This window comes from Pichia kudriavzevii, chromosome 2 (assembly GCF_003054445.1).
Source record: "Pichia kudriavzevii chromosome 2, complete sequence".
In the NCBI taxonomy this organism is placed as follows: Eukaryota; Fungi; Ascomycota; class Pichiomycetes; order Pichiales; family Pichiaceae; genus Pichia; species Pichia kudriavzevii.
In genome coordinates this window covers 182427-205819 of record NC_042507.1, presented here as the reverse complement: position 1 = coordinate 205819, position 23393 = coordinate 182427, and the positions used below count along the sequence as shown (strand labels likewise).

The window sequence follows — 23393 nt, the reverse complement described above, 5'->3', positions numbered from 1 at the left end:
TTTTTGGATTTGTACATCTTTATATGTGTTTCAACTTACTGCACAATATTTGCCATTGTTGGACTATCCAATAGTCTCTGATATAAGTATACATATTATTCAATTTACTAGGTAAAATCTAGCAGCGTGCCTGCTTTCGACAAAGTAGTATATTTATGTATAATACGAATAATTGAGGTTGAGAATTGACGGGAGTTGGGAAGAGTCAGCGAAGCGGCGCCGGTTTTTCCCTTTTTTTCATTTGATTCGTCTACACTGATTGACTTGAATGTTTGATAGCTCTTGTGTCGTTTCATGTTACCTTCAGAGCTAAGACACTCAAGGTAGACAAGAGTCAGTAAACTTTCAGTATGCTAGCTTTGAGGGGATTTAAGCATTCTGCACGTGCAGTTAGATATTCACACACACTTGCTCTCTTAGAGACCAGTGGTTCTTCCATTACCCCAGCTTCCTTGTCAACTATAACCGCTGCAAAAGCTATCAACAAGCCAATCACTGCGCTGTTGGTAGGTCCAAACGCACCAGAAGCTGCAAAGGAAGTTGCATCATTAGCCGGTATTCAGAAGGTTGTTATTCAATCTGATAAGCGTTACGAGCATTATCTTCCTGAACAGTTGGCACCATTAGTTGCTTCATTAATAAAAGGTGAAAAGTCACCAGCGGTTACTGACATTTCATCAGTTGTGGTTCCTGCCAGCGCTATGGGAAAGTCTGTTCTTCCACGTGCCGGTGCAATTCTAGACTTACAGCCAATATCAGATATAACCAAGGTTGTTGACGCCTCCACTTTTGTAAGACCAACATACGCAGGTAATGCAATCCTAACGGTTAAATCAAACGACAACATTGTGATGACATCTATCAGAGGCTCTGCGTTTTCACCAGCAGTTGAGAAATCTGATGCAGCAGCACCAATTGAGGAAATAACACCTGTGGATGCAGAAGTTAAAACTGTTTGGGTCAGTGAATCTTTGATGAAAAGCGACAAACCAGACCTAGCATCAGCCAAGATTGTTGTTTCGGGTGGCCGTGCATTGAAGGATAAAAAGACTTTTGAAGCATTGTTGAACCCATTAGCTAGCAAGCTGGGTGCTGCCATTGGTGCATCGCGTGTAGCAGTGGATGAAGGCTTCTGCGATAACTCTTTACAAGTTGGTCAAACAGGTAAGATCATTGCACCTGACTTGTATATTGCTGTTGGTATATCTGGTGCAATCCAACATTTAGCTGGTATGAAAGACTCCAGGGTCATTGTCGCAATAAACAAAGATGAAGAAGCGCCAATTTTCAAAGTTGCCGATGTTGGTCTAGTTGGTGACATTTTTGAAATTGTACCGGAACTGACCTCTAAAATTTGATGAATTCCGTATTTGATGTACAATTAAATATTTCTATTTTAACGCTTACTAGAAACTTATAATTAAAAGCTCTATTATCTTATAGGTAAAAAAAAACATGACGATGTTGCTTCCTTTCCAATGCTATAAAATGTTCCTTTTCCTTGTTTGTTGCTTTCCTTTTCATCTACAAGCCTGTTTCTTTTAACCAATTTTAGAAAGATAAGAAAAAAAATGCTAGTATGCCTACCTTTACCATGTGGTCCAGAGATAATGAAATGGAACAGCAACAATGGGTTGCCAGCAGATATGAACAAAGACCAGCGTTGGCTGCTCTCACTGGCCTGTTTGTATCTGCTCCAATTCCAAAAATTTTTGCCTCTAATGCTGTACCTTCCTTGATATGGAGGAAACAAGGCCAAGAAAGAGCCATTGGGAGAAGAAAAGCTAAAAGGTAATCTTAGCAAATCGTATTTTATATGGTGTACCTATAATGTAAAGAAATTTGACAACTACACCGATTTCTCGGATATACTATAAACAGAGTTAAAGGGCATGTCTCGTTATTACCAGTAATCTCATTTTTATTTTAAATATACATATATCGTATCTATATCATGGGAAGTCCAAAAGTGGAGGGGACATCTAGGGATATTTATGGAACCCCAAATAGGGAGAAGTTTCTGACAATGTTTGGTCCATATTCATCGTAGTCTCTCTTGGTATGACAGTAACTCTTAAACTCTGAAGTTTGGGCCATCAACGAGCCACCAAACCAAACGGCATTTCTCTGTCTCTTGTGGGAAATAACTTGGACTTGAACACCACTTGACTTTGTACCGCTCAACCTTTCACTTGCTTCAACCCTGTCATTAACCATAGTTTTAAGGTCTCTTTGTAGCCTTCTTCCAAAATCCTTAAACATTGTCGAGCCACCACTCAACACAATGTTTTTATACAAATTCTTACGAACATCAATAGGAGAAGCCTGGATAACTTGATCGACAACGACAGGTAATGGTGTAAGGAAATCACTTGAGCAAATTTCTGGGTTGAAAAATATTTCAGGGGCCAAGAATCTCTCATAACCAACATCAACATACGCTTGCCTATGATCAACAGTCTCAATCATGTATTTTGCAAACATTTCAGAATTATTGTCGAATTTCCTAAACTCCTTAACAATATCGGGACATACGTAACAGAATTTCTGTTTGATTTGTTCTGCTGTACGCAAGGATGAATCAGGTTCACCTCTCTCTCTAAGCATGGTTTGAATAAAACTCGTAATGTCTCTGCCAGCTATGGGGATGTTCTTAATTGCAGAACCTATAACATAACCTTCAGCTACAGGAATGACATGCGTGACACCATCACCGGAATCAATGACTGTACCGGTCAATGATCTATCCACAACCTTGGAACTAGTCCACGAAGCCGCCAAGGCAAGAACTGCCTGTACGGCAATATAAAGACCTGAACAGTTGAAACTTTCAAACATAATCTCTGCTGTATTTTCTCTATTTTCGGGTGGATTTAAGGGAGGTTCTGTTAATAAGAAATAATGATCTTCCGGTTCACATTTCAAGTATTTGAAAATCGAAGTTTCCCAAAACCTCTCCATTTGATCCCAATTTTCAATCTGACCGTGTCTAATCGGATAACTCAAAGAATATGAAGGTCCCTTTGCCGCCTCAATTGCTTCATCTCCAATAAAGAAGTCCAAGTCGGCCATGTTTCTATTCCCGTGAATGGACGTCCCGGAACCAAGCTTGGATTCCGCAGCAGATGAACCCGATGAGAGGAAAGATGGTTTGGAAGGAGCAGCAGGCTTGTTACCGGAGGATCCAGATACCCTTGTTGAGATTGCAGTTGGGAAAACCCAAGAAGGAGAATCGTTACCGGCAAACCCCAATTTGGTGAACCCGGTACCATTGTCCATGACCACTGCAGGCGTGTTAATAGAGGACATTGTCTATAAAGTGTTCTGTGGTCAATGTTTAACTAGAATTATAGGCCAATCTTATCTTCTCCGAATTCATTGCAGCCACCATCAATTTAACATTGGTTTTCAAATAATCAGTTAAACCTGACAGTGATTACCAGCCACGGGGATTCGAGAAATTCGAGCAATTCGAAAGAGCCGCAAAAAAATAAGCAAGAAAAAAGAAAATAAAAAACAAAAAAAACATGAAAAAAACATGAAAAAAACATGAAAAAAAAAAAAAGAAAGAAAAAAAAAAATCAATTTTTTCATCAGAGGCATTGGTAAAACACTCTGTGCTGTCGCGACACGACGAACGGGATGCCATGGTACTTGTTTCGGGTGTCTCTCCTCCTTTGGAAACTCTTTCCGCTCTCGAAAAAATTAATACCGTAGAGGAGGGGACATGAATAGAATCGTATATAACAGGGTCATTCCCTGATGCTGTCTTTGTAAGGAGCCATTTATTGTCATTTGTTTATACCAACCCCATTGAACAAACAAGAAAAATGTCTCAATTAGAACAACTTAAGAAGTCAGGTACCACTGTTGTTGCAGATACTGGTGATTTTGAATCTATTGCAAAGTTCACTCCACAAGATGCAACTACGAATCCATCGTTGATTTTGGCAGCTACTAAGCAACCACAATACGCCAAGTTAATTGACATTGCTATTGACTATGCCAAGAGCAAGGGTTCCACCAAGGAGGAACAGGCTAGTCTAGCACTTGACAGATTGTTGGTTGAATTTGGTGCTGAGATTCTCAAGATTGTGCCAGGTCGGGTGTCCACCGAGGTTGATGCAAGGTTATCCTTCAACAGGGACGCCACAATTAAGAAGGCCATTGAGATTATTGAATTATACAAGGCACAGGGAATCGACAAGGAGAGAGTATTGATCAAGATTGCCTCCACTTGGGAAGGTATCCAAGCTGCAAGGGAGTTGGAATCCAAGCATGGTATCCACTGTAATTTGACGCTTTTGTTCTCCTTTGTTCAGGCTGTTGCATGTGCAGAAGCTAATGTCACACTTATTTCTCCATTTGTCGGTAGAATTTTGGACTGGTACAAGGCTTCCACTGGTAAGGAATACACCTCTGAAACCGATCCTGGTGTTTTGTCCGTTAGAAACATCTTCAACTACTACAAGAAGTTTGGCTACAAGACAATTGTCATGGGTGCCTCCTTCAGAAACACTGGTGAAATTGCAGCTTTGGCAGGTTGTGACTACTTGACCATTTCTCCAAGTTTGTTGGATAAACTGGCTAATTCCAATGACCCACTTCCAAAGGTTTTAGACGCTTCTAAGGCAAAGGAATTGGATCTTGAAAAAGTCTCCTATGTTGACGATGAGCCAGATTTTAGATTCCTCTTGAATGAGGATGCAATGGCAACTGAAAAATTGTCTGAAGGTATCAGAAAGTTCTCTGCTGATTGTGAGGCTCTTTACAATGAATTATTAAGGAGAGTTTCTGCTTGATTCTGTCTTTGATTTTCTTATGTTATTCAAAACATCTGCCCCAAAATCTAACGATTATATATATTCCTACGTATAACTGTATAGCTAATTATTGATTTATTTGTACATAAAAACCACATAAATGTAAAAGCAAGAAAAAAAATAACTAAGGAGAAGGATCAATATCTCATTTATAATGCTCGCCAAAGCAGCGTACGTGAATTCTAATCAAGACATCAACAAATCTTGCAACTTGGTTATATCGCTTCTTCACCCACTCACCCGCTTTTCTACATTGTTGAACACAAATATATACAGGGGTATGTCTCAAGGTCAAGTGCAGTTTCAACAGAGACTACCTCAAGGTACCTCTTCAGAAATGCAGAACTTCACTCTTGATCAGATTTTCTCCGAATTAAAGTCAAACGATGAAATTTGCCGTATTAAATCTTCAGAGTCATTAAAATCCCACTTTATTTTGATATCCAGAGACGTAGCCTCCAGTGAACAATTGGCCGTTTATACCTCATACATTAATAAAAAGATACATGACTTGATCAGTTCCAACAAAGTCAATGAGCAATTGGGCGGCATTTCCGCAATAGACGCACTCGTTGATATACTGTATTCGTCAATGGACGATTCTCAATTGCAACAGTTTTCATCATCCTCCTCTCCATCGGCCACTAGCAGTCCAGTTGAAGGAAGCTTGGATTTGATTGCATTGTATGCGAACTACCTAAGGGGGTTGATAACTTCAAATAATCAAGTAATCATGAAAAAGGCATCATACACTATGGGGAGATTGGCTATTCCTGGATTCGTAATGTCTGCAGAATTTGTCGATGCAGAAGTTAGAAGAAGCCTAGAATGGTTGATTTCCGAAAAGGCCGAAACAAAGAGGCATGCTGCTATATTAGTCATATCGTCATTAGCCAAACATTCACCCGCTCTTTTATATCAATATGTGAAACATATCCTAACAAACATTTGGATTGGTTTGAGAGACTCAAAATTGACTATTAGGGAGGATTCAGCTATATGTTTCAGAAATTGTTTGGACATTGTCTATCAGAGGGACAACGAACTAAGAAATTACTGGTTTGGAAAATTCTACAATGAAGCATTCAGTGCTTTTAAAGTTGCCGGTGGTAAGGAAAGTACTAATGATTCGAGTGAATACAATGCGACTATCAACCAACAGCTATCAAGCACATCTCCAGAATATATCCATGCGTCTTTGTTGGTTTTTAGGGAGCTAGTTAATCAGGGCACTACTATCTTAGGATCCAAAATCGATGAAATTTATGAAACATTACTTAAGGTTAAAGATCATAGATCCTATGACGTTCGTAAAGAAGTCACTATTATTGTTCCAAAGATGGCAAGTTATGACAAAATTAAATTTGTTGACCGGTATATGCATCGAGTTCTATTATACTACATTTCTCAATTAAAGATCGGGAAAGACAAAGCCATCATATTAATGAGTATAGGTGATATTGCAATTGAAGCTAGGAACAACATTGTCAATTATTTAAATGGTATTGTTTTAGAAACAATCAGAGACGGTTTAAGTCAAAGCTCAATCAAAGTCCAGAGGGAATTAGCGCCAGCCTGTTGTTACTGTCTTTCTAAGTTAACCATTGCATTAGGTGCGCCTCTAACTAAGTTCATAAACGCCTATCAAATTTTGAAACTATTATTGAAATCTCCGATAAATGATAACACATTGAGTGTTTTAAGGATTTTTTCGAAAAGTTTACCTTCTTTGGAACCGATAATCAATGATAGGTTGATAAACACAATAAGCTTTTGTTTATCCGGTTATCCGTTCCAGCATCCTGGATCACCAGATTTTGAGAGGATGTTTGATTTTGACTTGGCGTACAATTTTCGCTATAACATGCTAATTAAAGAGAGTGACGAGTTCAATGAAAATACAATAGATGAGCTGCCCCTTCTTGCGGGGTTTGAAAAGTCCAGATACTTTCAAGTTTCAGACACTATTGTGATTCTTCAAGCTCTGAAGGCCTTGAGAGTCTTTGAATTCAAGAACTATGATTTGAATGAGTTTGTTCAGTATGCGATTGTTAGTTTTATTGATCATGATAATCCAGAAATTAGATTACAAGCTTCAGTGACTTCTGCTCATTTATTTAGAAGATCAACCATATGCTTTGAAAGGAGTGCTCATTCACTCAAGAGTGTGGAGTTTGTTCTATCAAAGTTGCTCACTATTGCCATCACAGATCCAGTAACGGAAATCCGTCTTGAGGTCATAAAAAACTTGGATCATCGATTCGATGCTCATCTATCACAATCTAAGAATGTCAAGTTATTATTTATGACGTTGAATGATGAAGATTTTGAGATTAAGAAGGAAGCATTCAAACTAGTTGGCCGTTTAACATTTTTCAATCCTGCATTCATTGTACCCCCACTGCGTAAAATATTAATTCAGCTCATAAGTAACCTAGAGTATGGTGCACAATCCTCCAGAGTCAAGGAGGAATCATGCGAGTTACTTGGAATACTGATTTCATCCACAGACTCTTTAACCAAATCATATACTACCCAACTAATGGATGCTTTATTGCCACAAACAACAGACCCTCATGCAGTAGTATGTGCTGCTTCAATCAAGACAATAGGGAACTTGGCCGAAGTTTCAGGCGATCTTATATTGCCGTTTGTTCCCAAACTCATGCCAGTATTAATCGACGTATTTGAAGACCAAAACTCAAATTTGAAAAGAAATGCAGCCATAAAAACACTCGGGCAGATTTCAGGCTCTTCGGGATATGTTATACAGCCGCTACTGGATTACCCCCAATTACTTGGGTTACTTGTTAATATTTTGCGCTTAGAAACATCCCCAACCATTAGAAGAGAAACTGTAAGGTTACTAGGTATCCTAGGTGCATTGGATCCATACAAACATAGGGAAGTTGAAAGAAGAGGCAGAGATGCAGAAACAGTTGCTAGGCAGAATGCCCCTCATATTGATATGGAACTGCTAATGAAGGGTAAATCACCAACCAATGAAGATTATTTCCCAACAGTAGTTATTCAAACGTTGATCAAAATTTTACATGATAATTCTTTGGGGGCTCATCACTTAATGGTTACACAGGCAATGGTATCCATTTTCCAGAATCTCGGACTAAAATGCGTCAGTTATCTAGAAAGTGTAATTCCTGCTTTTAATAGTGTCATGCACAATTGTCCAACTTCGATGCTGAATATTTACTTCCAGCAAATCAGCGAGCTAGTTGACATTGTCAAGTTGAACATTAGGCCGTATTTGAATTCAGTGTTTTCTCTGATTAAAGAATTTTTTCCTAATGTGAAACTACAGTCCCAAATTATTGGCTTGATTGAACGGGTTTCGGAAGCGTTGGAAGATGAATTCAAGTTATACATGCTTGACTTAGTCAACATATTTTTGGGTGTGTTAGAAAACGATTTGTCGGCAGGCTATGTTTCGACCTTGCGAGTCTTAAAGGCGTTCGTTATTTTTGGCTCCAATTTGGAACCATATACCTATATGATAATTCCGTCATTAGTAAAACTTTTTGAGTTTGCACCTCTGAACATCAGGAAAGCATCTATTGAATGTATCGGCAGATTAACTAAAGCAATTCCGCTGAGCGAATATGCTTCGGAAATACTACAACCTCTTTTGAGATTGTTAAGTAACTATGAAGGTACGAACCTTAGAACCACGGCCATGACTACAATTTGTTCGTTGTTACTGCAGATGGGGCCTGATTTCAAGGTTTTCATTCCTGTCGTATCGTCAGTGTTGATAAGGAGTAAGTTGCAGTTCCCCCTATACGACCAATTCATTGACCGTTTAAACAAAGGAAGGCCTTTGCCTTCTGGCGTTGTTCTTTATCCGGATATAGAAGAGAAACAAGAGGCAGCTAAACGGACCGAGCCCAAGCAACAAAGGCTGGTAGTTAATGCACAAACATTAAGAGCAGCATGGGACTGTAGTACCAAGAGAACAAAAGAGGATTGGCAGGAGTGGATAAGAAGGTTGAGCATAGAATTATTAAAGGAATCGCCCTCTTATGCATTGAGAGCGTGCACTGCTCTTGCAACTGTATATCCTCAGCTAGCTAGAAATCTATTCAACTGTGCATTTGCAAGTTGTTGGAATGAGTTACACACGCAATACCAGGGTGAACTTGCACAAGCTCTATGTGTTGCATTATCGTCTGTCAATAGTTCGCCTGATATTCACCAAACTTTGTTGAACTTGACAGAATACCTGGAGCATGATGAGAAATCATTGCCTATAAGGATTCAAACATTGGGACAATATGCTCAACGGAGTCATGCATACGCTAAAGCGCTACACTATAAAGAATTGGAATTTATCCAGGAGCCCTCTATTCCAACAATTGAATCTTTGATTAGTATTAACAATCAACTCCAACAGTCTGATGCTGCAATTGGAATTTTAAAATATGCACAAGAGCACCATGGCTTACAATTAAAAGAAACTTGGTATGAAAAGTTACAACGTTGGGACGATGCGTTACATGCCTATAGTGAGAGAGAAAAGGAAGAACCAAATTCACCTGATATTACAATGGGTAAAATGCGTTGCCTTCATGCTCTAGGTGAATGGGAACTATTGAGTACTTTAGCAAAGGATAAATGGAGTGACAGTACTCCTGAAATCAAACGGGCAATAGCACCGTTAGCAGCAGCAGCATCGTGGGGACTACATCAATGGGAAAGAATGGATACTTATATCTCAGTAATGAAAAAGGACTCGCCCGACAAAGCCTTTTTCAATGCTATTTTATCATTGCACAACAATAATTTCAATGAAGCAATGCAGCAGATTGATAAAGCCAGAGATTTATTGGCAACCGAGGTGACTGCTTTAGTCAGTGAATCGTATAATCGTGCTTATGGTGTTGTTGTTAGAGTTCAAATGCTATCAGAATTAGAAGAAATTATCAGGTACAAAGAATTGCCAGCAGGTAGTCCGCAAAGGGTGCATATAATTGATACGTGGAACAAACGTTTACTGGGTTGTCAAAAAAATGTGGATATATGGCAAAGAATGTTAAAAGCACGTGCGTTAGTTGTTAAGCCAAAACAGGATATGAAGATTTGGATTAAGTTTGCAAACTTGTGTCGAAAAAGCGGTAGACTGAGGTTGGCTGAGAAATCATTGAACTCCTTATTAGATGAAGGAACTACAGGCAAACCGGGAAATAAAGCATCTCCTCATGTTGTCTATGCTCAGTTGAAGTACATGTGGTCACGGGGACAAAACGTAGAAGCATTGAATCACTTGGTAGATTTTACTTCCAAACTCTCACGTGATTTGGGCTTGAACGAAAACGAGTCCATCACCCAGCCTTTACCTAAGAATATTCCTGGAATTTCTGAAGACATTGAGAAGTTCACGAAATTGTTGGCTAGATGTTATTTGAAGCAAGGTGAGTGGAAGATTGCTTTGGATGACAATTGGATCGAACAGGAATCATCGAGTATTCTAGGATCCTTCCTTCTAGCCACACATTTTGATCCAAAGTGGTATAAAGCATGGCATAACTGGGCGTTAGCCAATTTTGAAGTGATTTCACCTCAGTCTAAGCATCGCCAAAACTTTATCATTAATGAAAATAATGGAGCTGGTAATGTCCCTAAAATTGACATAGCCAACAAGAAAATAAACATAAATATGATCTTAAGATATGTCGTCCCAGCAGTGAAAGGTTTTTTCCATTCGATCTCTTTGTCAAATTCTAATCCATTGCAAGACACACTAAGACTTTTAACATTATGGCTAGACTATGGTGGATTTGAGGAAGTTTCAAACACTTTACAAGAAGGTATCCAAATGATCAAAATAGACACATGGCTGGAAGTTATACCTCAGCTTATCTCGCATATTCATCAACCGGATCCAACTGTCAGCCATTCATTACTTGGATTACTATCCGAATTAGGAAGAGCACATCCTCAAGCATTGGTTTATCCTTTAACAGTCGCAATCAAATCGGAGAGTAAATTAAGACAAAAGGCTGCATTGACAATCATTGATAAGATGCGGGCCCATTCTTCTGTGTTGGTAGATCAAGCAGATATGGTAAGTGGCGAATTGATCCGAGTTTCTGTATTATGGCACGAGATGTGGTACGAAGCATTGGAAGATGCTTCAAGAGCATACTTTAATGATAGGGATGTTGATAAAATGTTCTCAATATTAGAGCCCCTGAATGAGATGATAGCAAAGGGGCCAACAACCATCAGAGAGACTTCATTTGTTAATGCATTTGGTAAAGATCTACGAGATGCACAGGGTTGGTTACATCAGTTCAAACGTACCAAAGATGTGACTTATATCAACCAGGCATGGGATTTGTATTATACGGTTTTCAGAAGAATCTCCAAGCAATTACCTATATTACAAAATCTTGATTTACAGCACGTGTCTCCATTGTTGCTAAATGCACATGATTTAGAGTTGGCTATACCAGGTACTTACGTAGCAGGGGAAGACATTGTAAGGATCAAGAAATTTGATCCAACACTTATTGTCATTACATCGAAGCAGAGACCTAGGAAAATACACATCTACGGTAGTGATGGTAAAACATACACATTCCTATTAAAGGCGCACGAGGATATCAGGCAGGATTCATTAGTTATGCAACTATTTGGATTGGTTAATACACTGCTTGCCAATGATCCGGAATGTTTCAAACGTCATGTTGATATTCAGAAATATTCAGCAATTCCGCTATCACCTTCGAGTGGTCTTTTAGGATGGGTGCCGAATTCAGATACCTTCCACGTTTTGATCAAGGAATACCGTGATCCAAGGAAAATCTATTTAGATGTTGAACATAGAGTCATGTTACAAATGTCCCCAGACTATGATAACTTGACGCTTTTAGAGAAGGTTGAAGTTTTCACGTATGCATTAGACATCACTAGAGGCCAAGACTTATACAAAGTTCTATGGTTAAAATCGAAATCGTCTGAATCATGGCTTGATAGACGTACTACGTACACCAGGTCATTAGCTGCCATGTCAATGGTTGGCTATATACTAGGGTTAGGAGATAGGCATCCATCGAACTTAATGATGGACAGGATCACGGGTAAGGTTATCCATATTGATTTTGGTGATTGTTTTGAGAGTGCCATAATGAGGGACAAATATCCAGAGAAAGTTCCATTCAGGTTGACGAGGATGTTGAGTTACGCAATGGAAGTCAGTGGTATAGAGGGTTCGTTTAGAATCACGAGTGAAAATGTCATGAGGGTCTTGCGTGATAACAAGGACTCCTTGATGGCCATATTACAGGCCTTTGCGTATGATCCATTGATCAACTGGGGGTTTGACTTCAACATCCAGCGAGTTATTGAGCAGTCTGGACTTTCCATCAAATTACCAGAGAACAACTATGCCGAACTTTTGAGGAGTGGGCAGATCAACGAGCAAGAGGCAAGTGTGATGGCTTCCAGATACAAGGCTGCCGTGAGAGATGCCCGTGCGGCGTGTGTTTTGAAGAGAATCAACGATAAGTTGACCGGTAATGACTTCAAGAGATACAAGGCGTTGGATGTCCCGACACAGGTCGACAAGTTGATCCAACAGGCCACCAGCGTGGAAAACCTATGCCAGCACTACATTGGGTGGTGCTCCTTCTGGTAGCATGGCCATCTCACTCAATATCCTGAGAGAAGGTACATTCTTTTAACTAGCTATCTATATATCATCGCTAACCTTATCAAAACAAAAATCCATGTATGCCTAGTAGGCCAGGAACACCCTCCTAGACACGTCTCCAAATCTCCAGGGACAGCCCCTTAATTGTACAGTTTCAAAAGCCAGCTGCAATGGCCGGCACGCAGGGAAGCAACAACAACACTGCATGCTTTAATTGCCGCAATCATCCCTACTGGTGGAACCGTCGCCAAGCCCAAATTCCAAACTCCATCAATAAAGTCCATGAAAAGTCCAAACACAACACCACCAATCAATATAGGATTAGGATGGAAAGCGGAGTGGGAACACAGGCCTCCTCAAAGAAACGTCCAACGCCCTCAAATATAAACACAGCCGGCCTTGCTTCCGCTTGCTTCCGCCAGCTTTAACCTCTGCCAGTTTCAGCGTTGTCTCTCCTCGTTGCAGCCAGCACCGTGCAGACACTCATTTCAAAGTATCGTCCAGTATGTCTGGAGTTTAGGCATTTTGGCGATCCAACCCGTTGAAGTAGCGCAACCATTTTGCAATTAGCGGATGTTCTCTTACATTGTCAATGTTGAAGTTGACATCAAAATACTCGGCACTTAGCACATTAGAAATCCGTAAATCCTCCATTGCCTGCAGTCTCGTGCTAGAGTCAATCTGTCCAATTGACTCTCTCCAGAGCAGCTCGGCAACAACCTCACCAACCAACCCGCCCAACTGCGATCCTGTTGGATAGCCAATATCAAACCCATTCTGTAAACCCTCCGCCTTGCCTTTTGTGAGCCCCTCAAGGTAGCCACGGTTTTCCTGGCGACGTCTGAGGGCCTCAATGTCTCTGTTTGTCTCCACTGCAGCATCGGCGCAGTCCGACCCCCACACGTCGTCATCGTCCTCCTCGTCATCGTCCTCCTCGTCTTTGCAATCGTCGACATCGCCGTTACAATCATCACCAACGGGATTCTCCCTATCATTACTGGAGTTCTCACCATCACCGTTTAGACTGAATCCACCACTGTTGCATCCACCATTATTCCCAGTGGCTGTGCGCTTGTCCTTCTCTCCATCTCGACGCTTGCCTAGTCGTCCCAGGCGCTGTACACGGCCTCCTTTCTTGAGAAATGGAGGAACAAGACTCGACAGTTTCATTTCGTCGTCAGGACCGGCAGCTACGTCTGTGGAAATGACACTGATGTTTGTTGTTGAATTACATGCATACCCAGCAGAATCTTCTAAACACTTTGAAGCGGAATGGCTTTTCTCCTTATATAATTCCCTAGTTGTATTCATATTGGTAATATCAGTCTCCTAAGTATAAGGATTGACTCTCTTTAGTTCCTTACCTCTGTTGTTTATGTTCGTTTCGTTTCTTTTTCTCTCCTTCTTCCTGAATAGGTGGTCTTTTTCTGTTCCAGAAACTCAAACTTGTTTTATTTCTTCACTCTTTGGTGTCCAGCTACACAAAAAATGTAGTTTTTTTTCCCTCCGTAATTAATCAGCAGATCTTCAAATTATATGTACAATCTAATGCAGACAAGTAGCAGAAAACTCTGCTAATAACACTTGAGGGGGGTTGTGTGATTCAAGTTCCAGCCAGAAAACACACCTCCAGCCCCGTCACCTGGTGACAAAAACACAATTAAAAGCAATTCTGCATTTTTTCGCGGGAGAGAGAAAAGAAACGGCGCGCCGCTGAATTTCGGGGGGGGGGGGGGAGACATGAAAATTTGAAAACTCCAGTTGAGGAGGAAAGTTTGTAATTTCATTACAGTTTGAATTGTTGAAGGAAATGTAGTTTCTTTTGAAGTTTACATTTGTTTATTTAATTCCAACCATTTTAAGAGTAGACAAACTTCTACTTAGTGACAGTATCTGTTTTGACGAAGAGTGTCTTGAGGAACATGTCACACCAAGATATCATTACACAGGTGCAGCCGGATGGAGGCTTGGGGGCCACGGAGATGGGAGCTCCTCAGGACGAGTTTATGGAGGATGAGTACAATACGGAAATCAAAATGAACATGAGAGGTCATATGTTTACCATTACGAGGGAAGACTTGATGGCGTTACCCGAGTCGATACTTCTCTGTCTGTTCCCGAACGGTATCTTTGTCGACATTGACGGGAACGTCATCACCAATTTGACCGAGGACGATGTTGTATATGTGAACTTTGCACCTGAATGTTTCCAGTACATCTGCCAGGTCTTTGACGTTGCAGTACGGGACCTGCACCGCATGCACCAGCTCAACACGAGCCCAAACTATGACATCAATGACCCCAACATTTTGAACGACCGGCCTGTGATTATTGTTTTACGAGAGGACCTCGACTACTATTGCATTCCACCGGGCAAGGGTCTTGATGTTGACCAGATGAGGAGAATCAAGTACAGGGTTGGTGTTGAGCTGGTGAAGAAGCGGAGGATTTTCGACGGGTTTGGCTATGTTGCTGGTAAACAACTCAAGCCTGCCGAACAGCATTTGATGGACATGCTCTGTAACTCTGGCTTCTCTCATGAGGAAGAATGGGGCCATCGGTCTCTGGAACCTGACAAGACTGTTATATTTTCATTGACGCTGGCACGTTTGAACAACAACAGCACTTCATCCCACCGTAACGAAGACGAGGAAACAAACTCCACCAATGGGACAAGCGGATTGGACTCTTCAAATACTTCAATTGCCAGCGCTTCAGGTACAAACCTTGCCTCCATGAACTCCAACGGCGAAGACCGTGGCCGGTCCAAGGAGAAGAAGAAGTCCAGGCTCTCCACCCTAGCAAGCTCCCTCTCTCGTGCAGGGTCACGTGTTCGCCATAAACCTAACCCAAACAATACAAAGTTGCTCTTGTTTTGGCGTAAACCAGCACGTAAATGCTGGTGGAACCACAGTGTTGTCCAAGTGGATATTGGGGATCTTGCCCTCAGAGACACACACGGCAATTCCATTGATACCACTGCAATCAAGGTCCACATTCGCCGGGTGTGGACTCTCGAGCTCTCCATCATTGGTATCCAGTGAAGTCTCTCTCTCTTTCTTTCTCTCTCTCCCCCTCTCCCCCTCTTCCCCCCTTGTCTTTCTCATGTAACACCTATATGTATATATACTACTACTAGACCGTCATATATAAGAGTACATGAAGAGGGCGTATTTTCATTTTCTATAAAGCCACCATTCCCACTCAATGCTACCTGAACAACCGCATAACTCACACTTGTGCTAGCTGATTGAACCCAACGTGCCTTGACACATTCGATAATAGAACACTCTGCAGGTAAACCCGACATGATGTCCGCAGACCATGGTCTGCGGACATAAGCATGCATCTGCGGCCGCAAGGGGGAGAGGGGTTGCATCTGCAGAGAGTGTGTACACGCCAGACGCTGTCAATGGAGAGTACAGTGCCATCAGTGACGACATGGCATGGAACACTCCCATTGTGGCAAAGTATGCCAAACACCCTGTTGTTCACCGTACACAAGAGATAACAGTGTTCAAATGAAAGATCCGTTGCTACTGATAAGAAGGGAGTTTCGGCTCTAATTTTGTTTGAGCGATTAACCAAATTTCCAATAGATAGCGGTGTATTTGAAGGAGGTGCATGCTTCATATAAAGGTTAAGGACAGTACGATGACTAGTTTGTACATGGTGTGTTGCTCTTGTTGTGTATTTCTTGTCCTCTTGTGTGGTTTCTGACTCTTTTCTCTGCTGGTGTTGCCTTTTATGCCCATTTTGACGTTGCAGTGCACATCTATGGATTTGGAGACTGTGACGAAAAGCATTGGATGGACATATGTGCTTGTGTGGGGAGTTGCCAACTACCCGACGGTGATCTCCAACACCCAGCTCAAGTCTGTGCAGGGGATCTCCATTGACTACATGTACTTCAACCTCATGGGGTTTGTGCTGTACACGCTGTATACGGGTTCCATGTACTCATCGGCCTTGGTACGGAGGGAGTTTTTCGAAGAGACACATGAATGGCCCCTCATCAAGCTCAACGACGTTATCTTTGGTATCCACAATTTGTTCACCAACTCGGTCATTATGTCGCAGGCATACTGCTGGGGGTTCAAGAAGAACGACAACCAGCGGCTGAGTTGTATGGCAAAGCTCGTCCTCAGTTGTGTCTTTGCGTATCTAATGGGCGGCGGCTACTACATCTACACAAGTCAGGGCTGGGAGCCTGTACCTAATGTCTTCAACTGGTCAAGATTGCTAACCTCCCTTGGTCTGGTGAAGATTGCAATGTCTGTGTGCAAAAACATCCCCCAGATTCTTTACAACTATAACAGAAAGTCCACGCATGGCTGGCCAATTCTAATGATTTGGCTTGACTTTGTCGGTGCCTTGCTCTCCTTTGTGCAACTATGTTTGGACGGGTATATTGTTGGTGACCTGTCAACGATTTTCGACAACAAACCAAAACTGTTTCTTGCGGTACAGGTGTTTATTGCAGACTTTATCTTCTTTCTACAACATTACTATCTCTACTATAAGAGAGACATTGAAACTTTTGGCGCAGTCAACTACGGCGCCATTGAACAGGACGAACGGTTCCTTCTCGAACACACCCACGACCACGACCACCTTCCAGGCATAATGTCCACTTCCACTTCTTCTTCATGTCCTGTCTCCAATACAGACAAGGACGAGCTACAGAGGCTTATCAATTGATAACCACACACTAACATACAGACCAACAATTTCATAGACAAATGTCCCTGCCCCATGCTGGTGTCTCTCCCCCCCCCCTTGGGCACGTGCTGGAAGCTTGTACGAGATTGCGCAACGTCACGTGCACACGGTGGTTGCCAATTGCGGAGTGAATGCCATGTGTTTTTCGTCTCTCTCGTTTTTGTGTTTTTTCTTCATCTGTTGAAGTGTTTTCGTTTTCCTGATAATAATCATACGTTAAATTCATGTTTGAGATATCTAATGGGTTGTCCTGAGAGTGTGTCCCCCCCCTGGCGTCAAGACAGGGCCGGAATGAGGCTCGAGCAAGGAAACCTACCATATAGTCTAAACAGTCAAATACATAGGGGGGAACAAGTTTCCCCTTTTCTAAATGAGCCAAACGGCTGTTGTAGCTGTCAATGTAAGATTGCCCTAAGAGACTGGTGTAAGCAGGACCTCTGCATCGTGTGATCGGGGTTTGCCGCAGTTGGTATCTGCATTAGGGGCAGATTACTAATGTGGTAATACGATACGTCTCAGATGTACTCCCCAGGCTGAATTTATGAACGGCACCATCCCTGGCCCCCCGGCTTAAATAATATTGATATAAATACCCTTCTCTGCTACAGGTGGGAAGAGGAGAAACAGTACCTTGTAAACCGGAGTTTGCAGTGATCATCAGAGAGCTTTTCAGTAAATTGTACTATTAAACTATTCAAAATGCTATCCAAGGGTACCGTTCGTTTCTTTCATTCGGCAAAACCATTGGCAACCTCATCTTACAAGTTGAACAAACATGCCACGGTTGCAAATGGATTTTTATCTGCCATAGGGAATACTCCATTGGTGAAGCTTGAGAAATTGTCCAAGGAGACCGGTAGAAACATCTACGGTAAGGCCGAATGGATGAATCCCGGTGGTTCTGTCAAGGACCGTGCTGCCTTGTTTTACATTGAAAAGGCCGAGGAGAAGGGTCTAATCAAACCTGGTGGAACAATCACCGAAGGTTCAGCCGGCAACACCGGTATTGGGTTGGCACACATTTGCCGTGCCAAGGGGTACAAATGTGTCATTTATTTGCCAGACTCGCAATCTGCATCCAAGATGGAGACGCTTCGGTTGCTAGGTGCCGAAGTTCATGCAGTTCCTGTTGTACCATTTGACCATCCGGAGAACTTCAACCAACGGGCAAGAAGACATGCCGAGAGTATGGAAAACGCATACTGGACCAACCAATTTGACAATTTGGAGAGTAGACAGGCACACATTGAAACAACTGGACCGGAGATCTGGGCACAGACTCAGGGTAAAGTCGATGTCTTTTCATGTGCCTCAGGTTCTGGCGGAACATGGGCCGGTGTCACGAGGTTTTTGAAGGACCAGAATCCACAAATTAAGTCCTTCATTTCAGAACCACCTGGAGCTTCCCTTTATAACTACGTCAAATCCGGGTTTAAGAGCACCGAAATCGAAGGCGTCCAGTCGTTCATTGAAGGTGCCGGCCAATGCCGTGTCACGGGGAACATTGCACATGATATCCACCTGGTGGAGGATGCCTTTTTGATTCCAGATCAAGATTCCGTTAATATGCTCTACAGGCTGATTGACGAAGAAGGTCTCTTTGTTGGAGGAACTTCTGCACTGAATGTCTGTGGTGCAGTTGAAGCTGCAAAAAGAGTTCCTGAAGGCTCTACGATTGTTACAATTCTTGCCGATTCCGCTCACAAGTACGCACAGAAGCTCTTCTCTAAATCCTTCTTACAAGATAGAGGTGTATACAATGGCATTCCAGACCATCTAAAGAAATATGCTAGCTTGGAATAGGACGGTCGACAACTCCACGAGTGGTCTCCAATTGGCGCCGGCTCTGTAATGATGTATGTAATGTTTCAGATTAATAGCACCCAAAACTAGGATAGAAATAGCCAAAGAAGAGAGTCGATAATGCAGTGTAATGCAAAGCAGGGCAAGACAAAGAGAAACATGTTGATTTGCAAACCTCGATATTGGCAAATTGCGCAACGGCACGTGACTTGTTGCAGTTTACAGTAACAACATTTTGTCTTTCTCCTCGTTGTCAGTTTCTCTCTCTTTTCTGTGTTGGGGGGTGGACCCTTTTGCTCCTATAGAACAGGACTGCGTGGTATGCAACTACTGCGAAGAAGGTCACGCTGCCGCCTGAGTCGTAGTCTTGCGGTTTGTAGAGGCAATGTAGTGCTGGGTCTGACTATAACGAGGACTGTTATCAAGTTAAGGTGAATTGCCAGTTTCGACATTAAGCCGAGATGTTTTTTTTTTCTCTATCGGAACATGGATTCAGGTAGGTCAACGACTAATTGTGAATTGGCATCCACACTTTTCTGTCTTGTCAGAGCTTATCCAAAGTTGACTCAAATTTCAAGTTTCTCCAACTAGGTCGGCAACAATGACTCCCTTGTCAGGTATTCGTCTCTTTCACACCACAAGAGCTGCTAGAATGTCCTATACTATCAACAAATCGGCAATAACCACTGAAAATGGTATTCTATCAGCTGTTGGTAACACTCCCTTGGTGAAGCTTGAGAAATTGTCCAAGGAGACCGGTAGAAACATCTATGGTAAGGCCGAATGGATGAATCCCGGTGGTTCTGTCAAGGACCGTGCTGCCTTGTTCTTCATTGAGAAGGCTGAAGAGAGGGGACACATCAAGCAAGGTGGAACTATTGTTGAAGGTACCGCTGGTAACACTGGTATTGGGTTGGCGCACATTTGTCGTGCCAAGGGGTACAAGTGTGTCATCTATATGCCAAACACTCAATCGCCTGCTAAGATGGAGACCCTAAGATTACTGGGCGCTGAAGTTCATCCTGTTCCTGTTGTGCCATTTGACAATCCTGAAAATTTCAATCATAAGGCCAGAAGACACGCAGAAAGTATGGAAAACGCATACTGGACTAACCAATTCGACAATTTAGACAATAGGCAGGCCCATATTGAAAGCACGGGGCCTGAAATCTGGAACCAGCTTAACGGTAAAGTTGATGCATTCACCTGTTCCTCTGGTTCCGGTGGCACCTGGTCTGGTATAACGAGGTATTTGAAAACAGTGAATCCAAAAGTCAAGTCTTACATCACCGAGCCACCAGGATCTTGTTTATACTCCTACGTCAAGACAAACGGTGAAAGTTTGGCAAGAGAAGGAGGCTCTTTCACCGAAGGTGTTGGTCAAGGTAGGGTTACTAATAACGTTGCGCAAGATATCAAACTAGCTGATGACTCCTTCTTGATCGCAGATCAAAAGTCGCTCAACATGGTCTACAAATTGATCGACGAGGAAGGTTTATTCCTGGGTGGCACCTCTGGATTGAATGTTGCTGGTGCCGTCGAAGCAGCTTTACTTTTGCCAGAAGGTTCCAATGTTGTCACGATTCTAGCGGATTCTGCCCATAAATATGCAAGTAAGATTTTCTCCAAGAAGTTTTTGATTGAAAAGAACCTGTATGAGGATATTCCAGAGCATTTGAAAAAATATGCCAGTTTAGAATAAGCAACGCCTTCCTTCTGAACCTTGTCTATAAATACGTTATGCAGTAAATATTAATATACAATTCACCTTACTACTATTTTAATGTAAACCCCACACTCTCGGATATTGCCATATCTAGTTTATCCCTTAATACTTCTTTGGATTCATAATTCCAGAGACACAACTCATTGAAGCATGTGTGCGATACAGGCAACCTATTGCTGAATCTCCCAGTGTCATACAATTTTGATATCTTAAGCTGCATACTTTGGAGACCGGTAGCAGGGATTCGATCAGTACCTGCCACAAACCTCATTAGTTTCCTCTGTTTCTTCACTGATAAGTCTCTAAAGTATTCCCAAAACCAAACCACCACATTGTCAGATTTCTTGCAGTTCTTCAATTTACAGATGCTCTCCAATATATCCACGTCGTATTTGTCATTTTCAAAAGTTTCATCTCCAGCCACCAATTTCTGAATCTCGTTGGGGGTAAACAAAGTAAATGAAGGAGTGCCCATGACATGATCAAAGCCTCGTTTAAATTGTCCAAATTGTTTATCTATTATACCATCCAAAAGAAATTTTGAATATTTTAAAATATATTCAAGCCTATTGTCGTTGGTGACCTTGATATTTGAGCCGCCTTTTATCAACTCATAATTTCTTAGTTGGCCAGTAACATCTTCAACTGTCACCTCAAAACTTAATCCCAAAGTTCCCGCATCTTTCAAATTGATTAAAGATTTCAAATTTTTCCATAGTAAAGGTTCAATCTCTTTCAAATCATCAAAAGAGCTTTCAAAGCCAAGCAATTTTTTATAAATGACTGGCGGAAAATGAATATCCAGAATGATAGAATTATAAATTGCCATACCTAAAACAATCCCCAAGAGATGGTAGCTTTCATAAGCTATTTTTCTTGGATTATGGTGGGTCGTAAGGTAGGCGACCGAATTTTCATTTGAATAGCTGATTAATCCATTTAGTGGATCAAATAACTCTTTGGTGAGAAGTGAAAACCATTCTTTCTTCAACCCACCAGCGTCAATTCCTGGTTCATTAACAAATTCCACTTTTAACAACTTTCTAACTTCTGTAGGGTGTGACCTAATTTGCATCAATGAGTCATGAATAATATCGTTTCTTCTTATTGATAATTTAAAGTAAATATCACTGTTTTTCCCCTCAATTATTGAAGAAATAAAGGCCTCTTCCGCCTTTAGACCCATGACACGTTTACTCTCATGTTCTAATATGGAGATCTTGGAACCTAAAGAAATTAAAAATGGGTATGAACAAAAGGTGAATTGTGAACGTTTATAGACACCGTCCTGAATTGAGATGCCCAAGTAACTTTTATTGTAATCCATAAGCAGTATATCCGAGATCATTGGGCGAAAATTAGAATTGGGGTTATGACAATGATCATAATGTTGTTCATGTTTATCGTAGGAGTTGTTGAATTGCCAGATATCATAATCTTGGTAAAGGTTAACAAAGTCTACCAACGTATTATAGAAAGTAGAATCAGGCAATTGATGAGTGGCTCTTTTATTTGCGGTAAATAGAAAAGACATCACTCTACATGCGGTTTTCAAGTGCCAACATTCACTGTAGAACCCAATTTGCAATTTGACATTTGCATCAAAAGGTTTTTTATAGTTGTAATTGTTTTCAGTATTTTTAAAAGTGATTTTACTCTTGCCTAATTTTTCATTCAAACAATGGGTATATAACCTTGTAATGTGGAAATTTAGATATAAATTGACATATTCTATTTTACGCCTACGATCTGATTGTGAGAGTTTAGACCACCAATGGATCAAACAAAAGTAGCAAGATTCATCCACATTTGACAATATACCAATCAAACGTCTAGTGATTTCAAAGGAGATTTCATTAAAATGTGGAGATAAGCGGTTATTTGATGTTATTGATTCATATAATAATGGGTTCTCCAGAAGAATCAGGATCCAATTCAACTGATGGAATTCAAGATTGAGAGGTGGATGTTTCAGGAGGTACAAAGAACAAGTCAAAAGCTTAAAGATGGGTCTCTTTGATGGTAATTCGAGTAGTAGGGTATAAAACTTTCTAATATCTCTTATGTTGAGATTTGGAGAAGGTGGATGTACTTGTCTATTTGTATCTAGCTGGAAGCAAGAGTTCAAGTTCTCTAAGGAACCAAAGGATTTTTCAACCAGTTTTTCAACATTAGGGTATAATATATGAGTAGAGGCTCTATGTGAGGAATTTGACGAGGAAATCGGGGAATTAGAAGACACAGAGGGTGAGACATTAGAAGACAAGCTCTGTTTTAAGAGATCCCTGTCCTTTTGTATTGCCAATTTGAGGGTGTTGTACCCTGCCAACGGTATTGGGTCATCAAATATTGCCGATTTCGCAACAGTAGGGAATGGGGGCACATCTAAATTCAGGGTGAAATAGGTGTTACAGTTCAAGCATTTGATTCTCACCTGGTCCTTGGGGTAGCGAAGGAGCGTTCCACAACAGGTGCATCTAGTCGAGGCGCCCTCTTCTAGTGAAGTGGAGGACTCCAGATTATTGGGTATTGTATTCCGTGATATCTTGGATGGTTCTGAAGGGGGGGAACTTTTCTCCCTCTTCTTCCCCGGACGGAGTCTCTCGGTCCATTTGAAATATCTCGAAGGAGAGTGATAAGACTCCTTCAT

General features: G+C 41.4%; 10 protein-coding genes across 10 annotated transcripts; 7 read left to right on the top strand and 3 right to left on the bottom strand.

Annotated features, from left to right (window-relative positions):
* Nucleotides 1-350: 350 nt before the first annotated feature.
* On the top strand, nucleotides 351-1358 carry C5L36_0B01050 (uncharacterized protein; the record flags this gene model as incomplete). The annotated part of the gene is made up of 1 exon (XM_029464456.1): nucleotides 351-1358. The coding sequence occupies one exon, from the start codon at nucleotides 351-353 to the stop codon at nucleotides 1356-1358; it is 1008 nt and encodes a 335-aa protein (XP_029320315.1).
* A 634-nt stretch (nucleotides 1359-1992) lies between these two features.
* On the bottom strand, nucleotides 1993-3309 carry C5L36_0B01040 (uncharacterized protein; the record flags this gene model as incomplete). The annotated part of the gene is made up of 1 exon (XM_029464455.1): nucleotides 1993-3309. One exon carries the CDS (start codon nucleotides 3307-3309, stop codon nucleotides 1993-1995), a length of 1317 nt encoding a protein of 438 aa, XP_029320314.1.
* Nucleotides 3310-3830: 521 nt separating this feature from the next.
* C5L36_0B01030 (uncharacterized protein) lies at nucleotides 3831-4802 on the top strand (the record flags this gene model as incomplete). Its single annotated transcript, XM_029464454.1, has 1 exon — nucleotides 3831-4802. The coding sequence occupies one exon, from the start codon at nucleotides 3831-3833 to the stop codon at nucleotides 4800-4802; it is 972 nt and encodes a 323-aa protein (XP_029320313.1).
* A 175-nt stretch (nucleotides 4803-4977) lies between these two features.
* On the top strand, nucleotides 4978-12477 carry C5L36_0B01020 (uncharacterized protein; the record flags this gene model as incomplete). Its single annotated transcript, XM_029464453.1, has 1 exon — nucleotides 4978-12477. One exon carries the CDS (start codon nucleotides 4978-4980, stop codon nucleotides 12475-12477), a length of 7500 nt encoding a protein of 2499 aa, XP_029320312.1.
* Nucleotides 12478-13008: 531 nt separating this feature from the next.
* Nucleotides 13009-13803, bottom strand: C5L36_0B01010 (uncharacterized protein; the record flags this gene model as incomplete). Its single annotated transcript, XM_029464452.1, has 1 exon — nucleotides 13009-13803. The coding sequence occupies one exon, from the start codon at nucleotides 13801-13803 to the stop codon at nucleotides 13009-13011; it is 795 nt and encodes a 264-aa protein (XP_029320311.1).
* A 611-nt stretch (nucleotides 13804-14414) lies between these two features.
* Nucleotides 14415-15536, top strand: C5L36_0B01000 (uncharacterized protein; the record flags this gene model as incomplete). The annotated part of the gene is made up of 1 exon (XM_029464451.1): nucleotides 14415-15536. One exon carries the CDS (start codon nucleotides 14415-14417, stop codon nucleotides 15534-15536), a length of 1122 nt encoding a protein of 373 aa, XP_029320310.1.
* Nucleotides 15537-16239: 703 nt separating this feature from the next.
* Nucleotides 16240-17193, top strand: C5L36_0B00990 (uncharacterized protein; the record flags this gene model as incomplete). The annotated part of the gene is made up of 1 exon (XM_029464450.1): nucleotides 16240-17193. One exon carries the CDS (start codon nucleotides 16240-16242, stop codon nucleotides 17191-17193), a length of 954 nt encoding a protein of 317 aa, XP_029320309.1.
* A 720-nt stretch (nucleotides 17194-17913) lies between these two features.
* Nucleotides 17914-19017, top strand: C5L36_0B00980 (uncharacterized protein; the record flags this gene model as incomplete). Its single annotated transcript, XM_029464449.1, has 1 exon — nucleotides 17914-19017. One exon carries the CDS (start codon nucleotides 17914-17916, stop codon nucleotides 19015-19017), a length of 1104 nt encoding a protein of 367 aa, XP_029320308.1.
* A 601-nt stretch (nucleotides 19018-19618) lies between these two features.
* C5L36_0B00970 (uncharacterized protein) lies at nucleotides 19619-20719 on the top strand (the record flags this gene model as incomplete). The annotated part of the gene is made up of 1 exon (XM_029464448.1): nucleotides 19619-20719. One exon carries the CDS (start codon nucleotides 19619-19621, stop codon nucleotides 20717-20719), a length of 1101 nt encoding a protein of 366 aa, XP_029320307.1.
* Nucleotides 20720-20792: 73 nt separating this feature from the next.
* Nucleotides 20793-23393, bottom strand: C5L36_0B00960 (uncharacterized protein; the record flags this gene model as incomplete). The annotated part of the gene is made up of 1 exon (XM_029464447.1): nucleotides 20793-23393. The coding sequence occupies one exon, from the start codon at nucleotides 23391-23393 to the stop codon at nucleotides 20793-20795; it is 2601 nt and encodes an 866-aa protein (XP_029320306.1).